The following is a 17,167-nucleotide window of genomic DNA, read 5'->3' on the forward strand; positions in this document are numbered from 1 at the left end:
GGAGAGAGGAATGCAGGGAGAGACTGGGGGGGGAAGAGAGAGAGACCCAGAGCCCGACCCAAAGCCACCAGGTGAGCGGCCGCGGCGGCGCTCTCTCTCTCTCTCTCTCTCTCTCTCTCTCTCACACTCCCAGTCTCTCTCTCTCTCTCTCTCTCACACTCCCAGTCTCTGTCTCTCTCTCTCTCTCTCTCTCTCTCTCACACTCCCAGTCTCTCTCTCTCTCTCTCTCACTCCGACTCTCTCTCACTCCCAGTCTCTCTCTCTCTCACACTCCCAGTCTCTCTCTCTCTCTCTCACACACTCCCAGTCTCTCTCTCACACTCCCAGTCTCTCTCTCTCAATTCAATTCAATTCAATTCAAATCGCTTTATTGGCATGACCTGTTACATCTTATGTTGTCAAAGCATCGGAAAACATTCATGTTTGTTCACAAAAATACAGATCTATCCATACAGTGTATAAACAGATATATCCCTGAGTGTATAAATATATACTTTCATATAAATTTTTTATACTCTTTTCTTATATTTACTGGTTGTCCCTCTGTTTATGGCAAGCTGTAACATAGTGTGCCGCTAGTGTTATGCAATTTCTCTCTTCCCCTAGTAGGTATGGGAGTTTTTGGTCGTCATTCAAATTTCTGAATTCCGGGCATATTTTTGTGAATTTTGGGTAGAAATTCTCCCTTATGCCCTGATATTTTCTACAAGCTGTGAGGAAGTGCATCTCTGTCTCCACCACTCCCTGACTGCAGTGAGAGCATATCCTGTCCTCTCTTGGTAGCCGGGTCTGTCTGTCTGTGTCTACCTTTTTCGATCGCCAGGTTATGTTCACTAAGTCTGCACATTGTCAAAGTTTTTCTCAGTTTGCTATCCTTTACCATGGTCAGGTAATCAGCCATGTTGTATTGTCTGTTTAGGGCCAAGTAGCAATTGAGTTTGCTTTGGGTTTTTGTTGTTTCTGCCCAATATGACAGATATTTTTCCTTTTGCTTAGTGACGATTGTGTTGGGTCGAATTCTTTGTGTTACGCTGTCACTGTCCTGGGGCTGGTTATTGTTAGTAGTGTTAGTAGTTACTTCACTGAGTCCCAGGACTAGTTGACTGAGGGAGTTATTCTTTATGGTCCTCTCTTGGCATTTCAGGGCTTCGTAATGATAGCATTGGGGGTTGCTCATTTCTAGGTGTTTCCAAAATTTGGTGGCTCTTTTTTGGATAGTGATTATTAATGGATATTGGCCTAGTTCTGCCCTGCGTGCATTGTTTACGGTTTTCCTTTGAGTCCGGAGGATACTTTTACAGAATTCTGCATGTAGGATCTCAATTGGGTGTTTGTCCCATTTTGCAAATTCTTGTTGGGTTAGCGGTCCCCACACCTCACTGCCATAGAGTGCAATTGGTTCAATTACTGATTTGAAAATTTTGAGCCAAATGCTAATTGGGATTTCTATTTGGATTGATTTTTTAATGGCATAGAAAGCCCTTCTTGCTTTCTCTTTCAGTTCATTCACAGCCAGTTTGAAATTTCCCATAGAACTGATTTTTAAGCCCAAGTATGTGTAGTTAGTGGTTTGTTCAATTTTGGTTGTTCCTAGTGTGAAATTTATTTTGGGTCCCTGATGTCTGGATCTTTGCTGGAACACAAGGGCTTTGGTTTTTTGGGGATTTATTGTCAGGGCCCAAGTCTGGCAGTACGACTCCAGCAGATCCAGGTTCTGCTGTAGACCCTCCTTAGTTGGTGACAGCAGAACCAGGTCGTCTGCATAGAGGAGGAATTTAACCTTGGATTCATATAGGGTGAGGCCAGGTGCTGTAGATTGTTCAAGTAGTTTTGCCAATTCATTTATGTAAATATTAAAGAGTGTCGGTGAGATTGGCGAGCCCTGCGTCACCCCCCGCCCCTGTGGGAAGTATTTTGTTTGTTTGTCTCCAATTTTAACTGCACATTTGTTGTTTGTATACATTGATTTAATTACATATGTTTTTCCCCCTACCCCGCTTTCGATAAGTTTCAGGAATAAACCGTCATGCCAGATGGAGTCGAAAGCCTTCTGGAAATCTATAAAGCATGCGTAGATTTTGCTTTTGTTTTGATGAACATGTTTGTCAATTAGGGTCTGTAGGGTGAAGATATGATCTGATGTTCTATAGTTTGGCAGGAATCCAATTTGGCTTTTACTCAAGACATTGTGCTCCTCAAGGAAGTTTATAAGTCTTTTGTTTATGATGCTACAGAATACCTTCCCCAGGTTACTGTTTACACAGATGCCTCGATAGTTATTTGGGTCGACTTTGTCCCCACTTTTGTATATGGGCGTTATGAGTCCTTTGTTCCAGATATCAGGGAAGTAACCGACACTCAGAACCCACACTCCCAGTCTCTCTCTCTCTCTCTCTCTCAATTCAATTCAATTCAATTCAAATTGCTTTATTGGCATGACAAGATACATCTTATGTTGCCAAAGCACAGAAATACATGTATGATTGACCACATAAACACCAATCTAGACATAGTGTATAGACAAGTATACCCATGTATACATAGCTATATGCACATATGATAGGCATATAATCTTTTCTTAGATTTAATGTGTCACTGGTTGTCCCTCTGCTTGTGGCAAGCTGTAACATAGTTTGCTGCTATAGTTACACATTTTCTCTGTTCCCCCAATAGATATGGGAGTTTTTGGAGTTCATTCAAATTTTTGAATTCAGGGCATATTTTTGTGAATTTTGGGTAGAAATTCTCCCTCATGTCCTGATAGTTTCCGCAAGTTGTGAGGAAGTGCATCTCTGTCTCCACCACGCCCTGACTGCAGTGAGAGCATATCCTATCCTCTCTTGGCAGCCGGGTCTGCCTGTGTGCCTTTTTCGATGGCCAGGCTATGTTCACTAAGTCTGTACATTGTCAAGGTTTTTCTCAGTTTGCTATCCTTTACCATGGTCAGGTATTCAGCCATGGTGTATTGTCTGTTTAGGGCCAAATAGCAATCGAGTTTGTTTTGGGTTTTTGTCGTTTCTGTCCAATAGGTCAAGTATTTTTCCTTTTGTTTAGTGATAATTGTGTTGGGTTGAATTCTCTGTGCTAGGGTGTCACTGTCCTGGGGCTGGTTATTATTATTAGTGTTGGTAGTTACTTCACTGAGTCCCAGGACTAGTTGACTGAGGGGACTCTTCTCTATGATCATCTCTTGGCATTTCAAGGCATCATAATGATAGCAGTGGGGGTTGCTCATTTTTAGGTGTTTCCAAAATTTGATGGCTCGTTTTTGGATATTAATTAGTAGTGGATATTGGCCTAGTTCTGCCCTGCATGCATTGTTTGTGGTTTTCCTCTGAGTCCGGAGGATACTTTTACAGAATTCTGCATGCAGGATTTCAATTGGGTGTTTGTCCCATTTTGCGAATTCTTGTTGTGTTAGCGGACCCCACACCTCACTGCCATAGAGTGCAATTGGTTCAATTACTGATTTAAAAATCCTCTCTCTCACACTCCCAGTCTTTCTCTCTCTCTCTCTCTCTCTCTCTCTCTCACACTCCCAGTCTCTCTCACACACTCCCAGTCTCTCTCACACACTCCCAGTCTCTCTCTCTCTCTCTCTCTCTCTCTCTCTCTCTCTCTCTCTCTCTCTCTCTCTCTCACACACTCCCAGTCTCTCTCTCACACACTCCCAGTCTCTCTCTCACACACTCCCAGTCTCTCTCTCACACACTCCCAGTCTCTCTCTCACACACTCCCAGTCTCTCTCTCACACACTCCCAGTCTCTCTCTCACACACTCCCAGTCTCTCTCTCACACACTCCCAGTCTCTCTCTCACACACTCCCAGTCTCTCTCTCACACACTCCCAGTCTCTCTCTCTCTCTCTCTCTCACTCCCAGTCTCTCTCTCTCTCTCTCTCTCACTCCCAGTCTCTCTCTCTCTCTCTCTCACTCCCAGTCTCTCTCTTTCTCTCACTCCCAGTCTCTCTCTCTCTCTCTCACTCCCAGTCTCTCTCTCTCTCTCTCTCTCTCTCTCTCTCTCACTCCCAGTCTCTCTCTCTCTTTCACACACTCCCAGTCTCTCTCTCTCACACTCCCAGTCTCTCTCTCTCACACTCCCAGTCTCTCTCTCTCTCTCTCTTCCCCCCGGTCGCGCTCTCTCTCTTCCCCCCGGTCGCTCTCTCTCTCTTCCCCCCCCGGTCGCTCTCTCTCTCTTCCCCCCCCGGTCGCTCTCTCTCTCTTCCCCCCCGGTCGCTCTCTCTCTCTTCCCCCCCGGTCGCTCTCTCTCTCTTCCCCCCCGGTCGCTCTCTCTCTCTTCCCCCCGGTCGCGCTCTCTCTCTTCCCCCCCGGTCGCTCTCTCTCTCTTCCCCCCCGGTCGCTCGCTCTCTCTTCCCCCCCGGTCGCTCTCTCTCTCTTCCCCCCCGGTCGCTCTCTCTCTCTTCCCCCCGGTCGCTCTCTCTCTCTTCCCCCCGGTCGCTCTCTCTCTCTTCCCCCCGGTCGCTCTCTCTCTCTTCCCCCCGGTCGCTCTCTCTCTCTTCCCCCCGGTCGATCTCTCTCTCTTCCCCCCGGTCGCGCTCTCTCTCTTCCCCCCCCCCGGTCGCGCTCTCTCTCTTCCCCCCCGGTCGCTCTCTCTCTCTTCCCCCCGGTCGCTCTCTCTCTCTTCCCCCCCCGGTCGCTCTCTCTCTTCCCCCCCCCCCCCGGTCGCTCTCTCTCTCTTCCCCCCGGTCGCTCTCTCTCTCTTCCCCTCCGGTCGCTCTCTCTCTCTTCCCCCCGGTCGCTCTCTCTCTCTTCCCCCCCGGTCGCTCTCTCTCTCTTCCCCCCCGGTCGCTCTCTCTCTCTTCCCCCCGGTCGCTCTCTCTCTCTTCCCCCCCGGTCGCTCTCTCTCTCTTCCCCCCCGGTCGCTCTCTCTCTCTTCCCCCCCGGTCGCTCTCTCTCTCTTCCCCCCCCCGGTCGCTCTCTCTCTCTTCCCCCCCGGTCGCTCGCTCTCTCTTCCCCCCCGGTCGCTCTCTCTCTCTTCCCCCCCGGTCGCTCTCTCTCTCTCTCTCTTCCCCCCCGGTCGCTCTCTCTCTCTTCCCCCCGGTCGCTCTCTCTCTCTCTTCCCCCCGGTCGCTCGCTCTCTCTTCCCCCCGGTCGCTCACTCTCTCTCACTTCCCCCCGGTCGCGCGCTCTCTCTCTCTCTCTCTTTCCCCCCCCCCCCCCCCCCCGGTCGCGCTCTCTCTCTCTTCCACCCCCGGTCGCTCTCTCTCTCTCACTCTCCCCCAGTCTCTCTCTCTCACTCTCCCCCAGTCTCTCTCTCTCACTCTCCCCCAGTCTCTCTCTCTCTCACTCTCCCCCAGTCTCTCTCTCTCACTCTCCCCCAGTCTCTCTCTCTCACTCTCCCCCAGTCTCTCTCTCTCACTCTCCCCCAGTCTCTCTCTCTCACTCTCCCCCAGTCTCTCTCTCTCACTCTCCCCCAGTCTCTCTGTCTCTTTCTCTCACTCTCCCCCAGTCTCTCTCTCTCACTCTCCCCCAGTCTCTCTCTCTCACTCTCCCCCAGTCTCTCTGAATTCAATTCAATTCAATTCAAATCGCTTTATTGGCATGATAAGGTACATCTTATGTTGCCAAAGCATCAAAATACATTTATGGTTGAACACATAAACGCAGTTCTATTCATACAGTGAATAAACAGGTATATCCCTGAGTGTGTAAATATACATTCGCATTATTTATATATACTCTTTCTTAGGTTTACTGGTTGTCCCTCTGTTTATGGCAAGCTGTAACATAGTGTGCCGCCAGTGCTACACAGCTTCTCTCCTCCCCCAGTAGGTATGGGAGTTTTTGGTCGTCATTCAGATTTCTGAATTCAGGGCATATTTGTGAGAATTTTTGGTAGAAATTCTCCCTGATGCCCTGATATTTTCCACAGGCTGTGAGGAAGTGCATCTCTGTTTCCACTACTCTCTGACTGCAGTGATAGCATATCCTGTCCTCTCTTGGCAGCCTGGTCTGCCTGTGTCTGCCTTTTTCGATCGCTAGGCTATGTTCGCTAAGTCTGTATCTTGTCAAGGTTTTTCTCAGTTTGTTATCCTTTACCATGGTCAGGTACGCAGCCATGTTGTATTGTCTGTTTAGGGTCAAGTAGCAATTGAGTTTGCTTTGGGTTTTAGTTGTTTCTGCCCAATATGACAGGTATTTTTCCTTTTGTTTAGTGACAATTGTGTTGGGTCGAATTCTCTCTGCTACGATGTCACTGTCCTGGGGCTGGTTATTGTTAGTAGTGTTAGTGGTTGCTTCACTGAGTCCCAGGACTAGTTGACTGAGGGAGTTATTCTTTATGGTCCTCTCTTGGCATTTCAAGGCTTCGTAATGATAGCAGTGGGGGTTGCTCATTTTTAGGTGTTTCCAAAATTTGGTGGCTCTTTTTTGGATAGTAATTATTAGTGGAAATTGGCCTAGTTCTGCCCTGCATGCATTGTTTACGGTTTTCCTTTGAGTCCGGAGGATACTTCTGCATGTAGGATCTCAATTGGGTGTTTGTCCCATTTTGCAAAATCTTGTTGTGTTAGCGGTCCCCACACTTCACTGCCATAGAGTGCAATTGGTTCAATTACTGATTTGAAAATTTTGAGCCAAATGCTAATTGGGATTTCTATTTGGATTGATCTTTTAATGGCGTAGAAAGCCCTTCTTGCTTTCTCTTTCAGTTCATTCAGAGCCAGTTTGAAATTTCCCGTAGAGCTGATTTTTATGCCCAAGTATGTGTAGTTAGTGGTTTGTTCGATTTTAGTTGTTCCTAGTGTGAGATTTACTTTGGGTCCCTGATGTCTGGATCTTTGTTGGAACACGAGGACTTTGGTTTTTTGGAGGTTTATTATCAGGGCCCAGATCTGACAGACTGATTCCAGCAGATCCAGGTTCTGCTGTAGACCCTCCTTAGTTGGTGACAGCAGAACCAGGTCGTCTGCATAGAGGAGGAATTTAACCTTGGATTCATATAGGGTGAGGCCGGGTGCTGTAGATTGTTCAAGTAGTTTTGCTAATTCATTTATGTAAATATTAAAGAGTGTGGGTGAGATTGGCGAACCCTGCGTCACCCCCCGCCCCTGTGGGAAGTATTTTGTTTGTTTGTCTCCAATTTTAACTGCACATTTGTTGTTTGTATACATTGATTTAATTACATCATATGTTTTTCCCCCTACCCCGCTTTCGATAAGTTTCAGGAATAGACCGTCGTGCCAGATGGAATCGAAAGCCTTCTGGAAATCTATAAAGCATGCGTAGATTTTGCTTTTGTTTTGATGGACGTGTTTGTCAATTAGGGTCTGTAGGGTGAAGATATGATCTGATGTTCTATAGTTTGGCAGGAATCCAATTTGGCTTTTACTCAAGACATTGTGCTCCTCAAGGAAGTTTATAAGTCTTTTGTTTATGATACTACAGAAAACTTTTCCCATGTTACTGTTTACACAGATGCCTCGATAGTTATTTGGGTCTCCTTTATCCCCACTTTTGTATATGGGCGTTATGAGTCCTTTGTTCCAGATATCAGGGAAGTAACCGACACTCAGAACCAAGTTGAAGAGTTTCAGTATAGCCAATCTCATTTTAGCGTCCGTGTGTTTAATCATCTCGCTTAGGATGCCGTCTGCCCCGCAAGCCTTTCCTGGTCTCAGGTCCTTGAGTTTTTCAGTTAGCTCTTTTTCAGATATTATGGTGTCTATCGGGTTTTGGTTATCTTTTATGGCAGATTCTAGCTTTGCCAGTTTTTCGCATATTTGGTATTGCTCTGGGCTTAGTGTGTTTTTCTGGTATAATTTTTCAAAATGGTTTTCCCATGTGTCACCGTTTTGAATGGCCAATTCATTGTGTTGTTTTTTGTGTAATGTATTCCAGTTGTCCCAGAAACAATTGGAATCAATGGATTCCTCAATGGAGATGAGTGTATTCTTAATATACTGCTCTTTCTTGGTTCTGAGTGTGCGTTTGTATTGTGTTAGTGCCTGACAATAAGCAAGGCGTAATTCCTCGTTTTCTGGTTGTCTGTGTTTTTGGTTTGATATTTTTCTGAGTTTTTTCCTCATGTTCTGGCAATCGGAGTCAAACCATTTTTCGTAGTTTTTTGTTTTGGGGTTTGTTCTTTCGAACTTTCAAGTTTGACATTGATGCCAGATTATCAAAAATATTATTTAGGTTATTCACTGCCCGGTTTACGCCTTCTTTATTGTGTGTGTATTTATTTTCCAGAAAGGTGTCCAAGAGAGCTTGAGTTGTTTGGTTGCTAATTGATTTCTGGTATATTTCCGTGCTGTTTTTGGCCCATCTGTAGGATTTTTTAATGTTGTACAGTTTACTGGGTTGTGTTTCTGTGTTGGTTGTTTCTGTCCTTTCAAGATATGCAGTAATTTGACTGTGGTCTGACAATGTTGTTTGCGGTTTGACGGTGAATGTTCTGAAAGAGGATGGGTCCAAATCCGTAATCATATAGTCTATGGTGCTGAAGCCAAGAGGTGAGCAATAGGTGGGTCTTCCTAGGAAGTCTCCCAATAACCTACCATTGACAATGTACAGACCCAGGCTTCGACAGAGCTGCAGTAGCTGTTTTCCATTAGTATTTGTCTGTTTGTCGCAGTTATGCCTGTGTGGATGGGAAGGGAGATCAAAATGGTTATTCCCAAATATGTAATTATTCCCGTGATTGTTGGTGAAGTCTGGTTCTTCTCCCGTTCTTGAGTTGAGGTCCCCACATATCAACACATTTCCCTTGGCCTGGAATTGGATAATCTCCCTCTCTATGTTGGAGAAGGTGTCCTCTTTGAAGTACGGGGAATCTGTCGGGGAGATATAGAGTGTGCAAATGAAAATATCTTTCCTGCTGGAGATGATGCCCCTCTTAATTTTTAGCCATAGGTGGTTTTCGCCCTTTTCCACAAATTCAATGCAACTCCTAAGTTCTGCTTTGATCCAAATCAGTATGCCCCCAGATTCTCTGCCCTGGGTTACTCCTGGCAATTTATTGGAGGGGACCACCAGCTCTGTGTACCCACTGGGACAGCCAGTGTGTCCTTCTCCTCTACACCAGGTTTCCTGTAGAAAGATAATGTCTAGATTTTTAATCTCATCTAGGAAATCTGGGGTCTCACTCTTCATGCCAAGCGTAGAAGAGCGTAGACCTTGGATATTCCAGGTTGATATATATAAAGATTTCATGCTAAACTTGATTTGTTTTTTTTCTGTGATCGGTTAAAATATGATAAATAGTAAAATGTGTTTGTCGTGTCTAAATGGGGAAAAAAGAACATTTCAATTGTCTATAAATGCTGAGGATAATTGGTTACAAATTTTTCTAACAACTAGTCCTTATTTCTCTCTCTCTCCCCCACTCTCTCTCTCCCTCTATCTCCCCATTCTCTCTCTCTCCCCCGTCTCTCTCTTCTCTCTCCCCCGTCTCTCTCTTCTCTCTCTTTCTCTCTCTCTCCCCCCAGTCTCTCTCCTTCCCTCTCTGTCTGTCTCTCTCTCTCCTTCTCGCGCTCTCTCTCTCTCTCTCTCTCTCTCTCTCTCTCTCCCCTTCCCTCTCCCTCTCTGTCTCTCTCTCCTTCCCTCTCTGTCTCTCCTTCCCTCTCTCTGTCTCTCTCTCCTTCCCTCTCTCTCTCTCTCTCTCTCTCTCTCTCTCTCTCTCTCTCTCTCCTTCCCTCTCTCCCACTCTCTCTCCCCTTCCCCCTCTCTCCCCTTCCCCCTCTCTCCCCTTCCCCCTCTCTCCCCTTCCCCCTCTCTCCCCTTCCCCCTCTCTCTCCTTCCCCCTCTCTCTCCTTCCCCCTCTCTCTCCTTCCCCCTCTCTCTCCTTCCCCCTCTCTCTCCTTCCCCCTCTCTCTCCTTCCCCCTCTCTCTCCTTCCCCCTCTCTCTCCTTCCCCCTCTCTCTCTCCTTCCCTCTCTCTCTTGTCTTCCCCCCAGTCTCTCTCTCTCTCTCTTGCATCACGGGGGGCGTTTCATTCCATGTGTGGGTGGGCCTAATCCTGCAGCCTCCCGAAACGTCGCCGCCATGTTTTTAATACCGACAGCGACAGCACCAGCACAACAAACCCCCACAGTGCGGCTCCGGCACAGTATCCCGCTCCCGGCCCGCCGGAGCAGGAGGTGAGTTGGGGTCACTCGGGCCGGGCCTCACAACTGCTCGGCCCGAGACACAGAGCGGGGGAGCGGCAGCGGCCGGCCGTAAACCGCGCGGTCCTGTAAACTGCCATTTTACAAAAAAGCCTTGGCAACGCCGGGCCCCCCCAGCTAGTCATATATATAAAAGGATAGTGGTGTCTGTCTGTATGTATGTCTGTCTGTCTGTGTCCGCTATACACTCAAAAGTTATAGAGCGTACCTACACATATGTTATATCAAAAGAAAGCTGATGATCAGGGGAGTGTCATAGGCGTATTTACTTTTTGGTCAGACAAAAATTGTTCGGACAGTATACAAAAAACGTTCAAAAATCCGCTCATTAGCGGTTGACCAATCCTACCGCGCATTAGCGTTGAGTGACGTGATGGTTGACCAATCCTACAGTTCAGTGACCTGATGGTTGACCAATCGGTGCGTCACGGGGGGCGTTTCATTCCGTCTGTGGGCGGGCCTAATCCTGCAGCCTCCCGAAACGCCGCCGCCATTTTTTTCATACCGACAGCGACAGCGCCAGCACAACCAACCCCCACATTGCGGCTCCAGCACAGTATCCCGCTCCCGGCTGGCCGGAGGGAGGTGAGTTGGGCTCACTCGGGCCGGGCCACACAACCGCTCAGCCCGAGACACAGAGCGGGGGAGCGGCAGCGGCCGGCCGTCAACCGCGCGGCCCTATAAACTGCCGTTCTACAAAAAAGCCTAGGCAACGCCGGGCCCCCCAGCTAGTGTGTGTATATATATACCTGGATATTGGAATACAGAGTAGAATTTCTAAATTTGCCGATGACACCAAACTTGGGTGTGGCAAACAGTGAGGATGATACCAATCGACTGCAACAGGACTTAAAAAGGCTAGCAGAATGGGCAGACAAGTGGCAGATGGAATTTAATACAGAGAAGTGTGAGGTGATGCATTTTGGCAGAAGGAACAGGGAGAGGCAATATACAATTAATGGCACAGTTTTAAAGAGTGTGCAGGGACAGCGGGACCTGGGAGTTAATGTGCATAGGTCCCTGAAGGTGGCAGGACATATTGAGAGTGGTTAGCAAAGCATATGGGATCTTGGGCTTCATAAATAGAGGTATTGAGTACAAAATGCTGAACATTTATAAAGCGCTAGTTAGGCTACAACTGGAGTATTGCATCCCGTTCTGGTCACCACACTTTAGGAAGGATGTGAAGGCTCTTGAGAGGGTGCAGAGGAGATTTACCAGAATGGTTCCGGGGATGTTGGCTACAAGGACAGGTTGGAGCAAAGGAGGTTGAGGGGTGATTTGATAGAGGTGTACAAGATTATGATTGGTTTGGATAGGCTAGGTGGGGAAAGGCTGTTCCCAGTAGTTGGTGGTGCAAGGACTAGGGGACACAGATTTAAGGTTTTGGGCAAGAGATAAAGGGGGGACATGGAAAAAAAATTTACGCAGCGAGTGGTGAGGACCTGGAACTCGCTGCCGACGACAGTGGTGGAAGCGGAGACACTTAGGCCTAGAAATTCAGTGGCCTGCGCCACCAGTTTGCGCCCAAAGAGGGCTTCTGCGCCACTGTGCAAACCTACCGCGATATTTAGCGGGGCGCTAATGGCGGCGTTAGCCATTAGCGCTGCACCGCCACCGATGACGTCATCGGTGTGCGCAGCGCCCCGCTATCGCCCCCGCTGGCCATATTTAGTTGCTGCCGCCTCGCCCGCGCCGGCCGCAAACAGCGACCGGTACACGGGGCCTACCTGTGCCGGTACTGGGGCGATTTAACGTGGAGGTGCGGCCGGCCGCTTTTTCGGCGGCCGCCTGCCCGCACCTCCTTCCCCGGCCTCCTACAGCCCCCCCCCCCCCCCCCCCGCGGCATTGCCAGCTGTTTCCAGAGAGCCCGGCACTTCTCCTTGGTGCCGGGCTCATTTGCCGGCACTCGCGAGCGGGGATCGCGCTGTTGCAGGCACCGCCCCCTTAAGAATTAGAGGAAGGCCTGCAGTACCGCAGGCTGCCGTGCCGCAGCGGGTGGCGCTGCGGCACTTTACATGCCGATATTCAGTTTCAGCGCCCCAAGCGGGGCGCCGAAACCCTTGTTTAGTGGCCGGCTTCAACTTGGGGCGCTGAAACTGAATTTCCCGCTGGCGCAAGTGGCTCCGCGCGCAGCGGTAATTCCGGCGCCCAGGCGAGCTGGGCGCCCCTAACTGAATTTCTAGGCCTTAATGTTTTCAAAGGGAGACTGGACATGCACTTTAGGGAAATAAACTTGCAGGGCTACGGGGATAGAGCAAGGGAATGGGACTGACTGGATTGCTCTACAGAGAGCCGGCATGGACTCGATGGGCCGAATGGCCTCCTTCTGTGCCGTTATGACCCTATGGTTGTCTGCTTCTGATATCTGAGTTCAATATCCAATAACTTGTCTATTCCCCACATTAGATCTAACATGCATTAACATCCCCCAAAAATTTGATTCTTAGAATCGTTGCAATGAATTTTTAAGTTATCAACAGCAGAGTGGATAACTCTATGTTTGCCTTTGCCAAAACCGTTAATCTATAGATCAATTTCTCAACATGGACAAAATAATTATTTTCAGAAGGCATTTAAGAGACCTCCATTTTAAATTCACAATATGTTACCATATCTAAGATATATGGAAAGAGCTAGACGATTTATTGTTCGAGGCTAGTAGGGACTCTACTTCTGTCACAACTACATTTTGAAAATAAAATACCAAAATCTTTTGAGCAAGTTATATTTGTGGAAAGAAGTTTCACAATTAAAATTTTGTGAGGACCTTTGACGTCCTAATTAAAGATGATAAACCTGTATCCGTGTTTAAAATCTAATGTCATAATTTCTCCTTCATTTTCAATAGATTGTAGAAGTGATCCTCCTGAGCATCCACCTCCTGTTGCCGTTCCCTTGCTAGAAATGGGGTTTTCTTTGAGACACATTTGCAAAGCAGTTGATGCTGCAGGTACAAAAAAATCAGTTTGAGATGGTGGTGTAGTTAATGATTTCAGACATGTGTATTGGTGGCAAATTAGGCTCTTTAGGGCAATATGTATATACTGCACTTGCATATGCGAGGATTCCTTGCATATAGGTTGGGCATATAATTTTACTGTATGAACCATTTATCAGGTGCCCACAAATTTCCGATATTCACTTCCAATGCTACAACACTGTGCCCAGGAGTGCTGAACTTAAAATTTACCTAATCATTTTCTCTATTTTAAATTGAAAAATGGGCCCAGATCACAGATGCATATTATATGCAGACTGTACATAACAGTTGTTGCCAGATGTTTCTAAAGTTCAATATGTTTGTTATTGAAGGATCTGAAGACGTTTGTTCACTACAAGAGCAACTTTCAGCATACATTTCAGCTCATCCAAAATGTAGGAAAATGTGCCAAGGAAAAATGAACACCGAGATTAGGAGGGGTGACCAATAGCTTGCTCAAAGAGGTTGATATTAAGGAGGAGAGGTAGCTGGGGAGGCTTAGAAAGGGAATTCCAGAATGTGGGCCTAGGTGGCTAAAAGCACAGCCACCAATGGTGAGACGAATGGAGGCAGAGATGCACATAAGGCCACAGTCAAAGGAACAGAGAGTTTGGGGTGGGTCATATGGCTGGAAGAGGTTACAGATATTAAGAGGGATGATGTTATGGAGGGATTTAAACATAAGGATGAGAACTTTAAGTTTGAGGCGTTGGGGCTACTCAGACAATGTAGGTCAGCAAGGATAGGGGTGATGGACGAGCGGGATTTGTTGCAGGATGGGATACAGGCAGTAGAGTTTTGGATGAACTAAAATTCACACAGGGTAGAGGACAGGAAACAAACCAGGCAAGCATTAGAGTAATCAATTTTGGAATTCATAGATGCATGAATGAGAGTTTCAGTGGCAAGTGAGCTGAGATAGGAGTAGAGGTGGACAATATTATAGAGGTGCAAGTAGGTGGACTTTGTGATGGAAAGGATATGGGGCCAGAAACTTGGGTCTGGGCCGAAGGTTCGCTGAAGTTGGAACAATCTGGTTCAACCTGAAACAGTGGTCAAGGAGGAGGATGGAATTAATGGTAGCAAAGGTAAAGAGTTTGTAGCGGGAGCTGAAGACAATGGTGAAAAAATTCAGTTGGTTAGCACCTCCCGTTAGCACCTGCAGAGGGTGCTAACAGGGCACTGATGCAGTAGTGCCAGGGCGAGGCAAATCCGGCGGCGCACGGCAAATCCAGACCCTCCGTTGCACTGCCGGTACACGGTACCGCCGGAAACTTCAACGCCAGGCAGATCGTGACGTCAGTTAGTGTGCAACGCTCCCTGGGCACCCGATCTGCCAAATTCATTATGGACACTTACCCTTGCGCCTCGATCAGACAGGGAGAGGAGGTGCACAGCTGTAGGATGCTGGATCCAGGGACGTTATTTAAAGGCATCTGCATTAATCGCTCGCAGCTGTCAGGGCAGGTTAGTTTCTGTGGTCCCTTGTCAGTTTCAGCTAGTGGATGAGTTTGTATGAGTAATTTCAAGGTTTTTTTTATCAGCATTGTTCTGGCAAGTGCAAAGTGGCTACATTGTTCAAAGATTCAAACTGCTACACTTGGTAACATTAATGGGGGCTGTACTGGCATTCCACCTCGCCCTCCAGGATCTAAGGCATAGGGAGCGTAGGCAGCCAGAAATTCAGAAACATGTGCGCAGAGGGAAGAGGAGGGTCATCAGGGTGACTTAAACCCCAGATCCCTTTTGCTCACCACATGCCCATCATACCATTCCTGTGTAATGCCATATCACAGCGTCCTCCTGGGTGAAATGAGAGACCACAAAATATTGCAAGATCCATTAATAAATTTATGCATAAACATATCACATTCATTCTAATAACTAATGGGGTAAACATTGGGTCACGCAGCAGCACGTCGCGCCGCGGTACTGCAGGCCTTCCTCCCCTTATTAAAGGGGAGGGGCCTGGCGTGTCCCGGCGCCCAGCTGGGCCACCAGGGATCGGGAATGCCGGCAAACAAACCTGGCACTCCTCAAGAGCAGCCGGCACCCCGCGGGGGGGGCTTCACGGGGGCCGGGGACAGCAACAGGGGCAGGGGGCAGGTGCTGGCAGGCAGCCAGCAACAAAAATGGCCGCCCGCCACCTCCCCTTTAGCTAGCACCACCCCGGCCCCAGATAGGCCCCCCTGACCCCGGCGGACATAGCTTCCAGCGGTAAGTTGGGGGGGTGCCACCCACTATTACAGCCGGGGCGCTGCGCACAGTGATAACGTGGAGGCGTTAGTGGCGCCGTCCCAGGCGCCAGTTGATTTGCACCCCGTTAGCGCCCTCAACCAAATTTAGCCCCCTAATGACCCTTGTTCCTGCCATAGCTGTCCTTGTGTGCAAGGCGTGAGATGTGGGTAGGTAGAGATTGTTGGTGGGTGAGCGCTGGGGGTGTAGTGCTTTGGGAAGTGTGTGAAGCTTGTGGTACAGATGGTGGTATTTAGCATTTGTTGAAGCATTCAATCACCCTGACTCTCTGACCGAGGTGGATTTACCATGAGCACACCTGCCTCAGTCCTCCGGCTCCTTCTCCTTGTTGTGCTTCTCCTTGCTGAGGCAGCTGCACAGCCAGCAATGCTGAAAATGAGGTGCTGCAGTATCAACGAACCTCCCCTTTAAGTACTGGGAAAAGCCTTTGGCAATGATGAGTTGAGATTAGACTGCACCCGATATTGGTCTACCCTTTCAGTGTAACGCCACTGAGCTAGGCCTTTCAGACTTGATTTAGTGCCCCAATCATTTCTTTGAGCAGCGAGAATGAATTTTGTGTGCAGTCTAAAGCATTAGTGCCCGGCGCTAATTCTCAAACTTTTCTAAGAATACCATCCATTCCTGGGCTATAATGAATTTCTAGTCCCATGACTTTGGTATTCCCTGTGTTTAGCTGGAAGAAGTTACTGCTCAAATGGATGTTGGACAAGCAGTCTGACAACACAGAGGTAGTGGTAGGGTCAAGAAAGATTGTGGAAAGGTAGAGTTGTTTGTGATCAGCATACCTGTGGAAGCTAACTCCATGTCGGTAGGAGGCAGCATTAGATGAGGAAGAAGAGGGACCAAGGATAGATTTTTGGGGTCTCCCAAATATGGGGGTTGGAAGAAAAACCTTTGGTATAGATGTTGTGGCTACACTTGGATAGGCAAGAGTGGGACCAAGCGAGGGCAGTAGTACCACTGAGCTGAAGAATGGAGGCAAGGCATTGGAGGAGGATGGTGTAATTGACCATGTAAAACCTTGCAGAGAGATTAAGGAGGGCTAATGCAATAGGTCACAGTCACAAGATAATGTTGTTCACAACTTTGGTTAGGGCTGTTTCACTGCTGTAGGAAGGTGAAAACCTGATTGGAGGAATTCAAACTGCGAGTTGCGCTAGAGATGGGTACAAAGGCAACGACACATTCAAGGAACTTGGAGAGAGAAAAGGGAGGTTGGAGATGAGTTGGTAGTTAGTAAGGATAGAAGGATCAAGGGTAGCTTTTTTTGAGCTGGGTGATCATTTTGAAAGGGAGGGCGAGACATGGCTACAACATAGGGAACCATCTACAATGTTAGTTAGCATAGGGGCCATAAAGATAAGCTGGATTGTCAGGAGTTTTGTGAGAATGAGGCCAAAAGCGCAGAAGGGCAAGTCTTCTGGACAAGATAAAGTTGGAGAGGACGTGGGGAAGGAAGATGGAGGTGAAACTACAGAGTGTTCTTGGCTAGGGATTGGAGGGGGAGCTTTGGCAGGGTGGGGAAAGGGGGAAGCAGCAGAGGCAGCTGAATAAATGTTCACTATCTTGGTGACAGAGAAATCCGTGATCTCTGCAATTGTTTGAGCTATGGAGAAAGGGGTTATGGTGGTGGTTGGTAGTAGAGAAATGATGAATGCATATTTTGCCGCTTCAATTATTGTTTTAGAGGAACTGCTGTATCAAGAATTGGCTATATCGTGCACTTTTAGAACATCGGTTATATTTGTATATTATGTAGGGGTTTTGGGAGGAAAAATACAGGAAACTTTGTGCTATCCGG

At 47.9% G+C, this 17,167-nt stretch overlaps 1 protein-coding gene across 4 annotated transcripts in view; it reads left to right on the plus strand.

The window, feature by feature from the left end:
• LOC147123467 (putative E3 ubiquitin-protein ligase HERC1) overlaps nucleotides 1-17,167 on the plus strand; it is a 491,571-nt gene that overhangs the window by 270,378 nt on the left and 204,026 nt on the right. For 3 of the 4 annotated variants that reach the window (XM_085973371.1, XM_085973346.1, XM_085973355.1), the window contains exon 41: nucleotides 12,976-13,077. The exons of the other annotated variant lie outside the window; for it this stretch is intronic. In XM_085973371.1, the coding sequence (XP_085829497.1) occupies nucleotides 12,976-13,077 (102 nt within the window). The remainder of the gene's footprint in view (nucleotides 1-12,975; nucleotides 13,078-17,167) is intronic. 4 annotated transcript variants of the gene reach the window in all.

This window comes from Somniosus microcephalus, chromosome 2 (assembly GCF_052327205.1).
Source record: "Somniosus microcephalus isolate GS21.2 chromosome 2, FLI_Smic_1.0, whole genome shotgun sequence".
NCBI classification, from domain to species: Eukaryota; Metazoa; Chordata; class Chondrichthyes; order Squaliformes; family Somniosidae; genus Somniosus; species Somniosus microcephalus.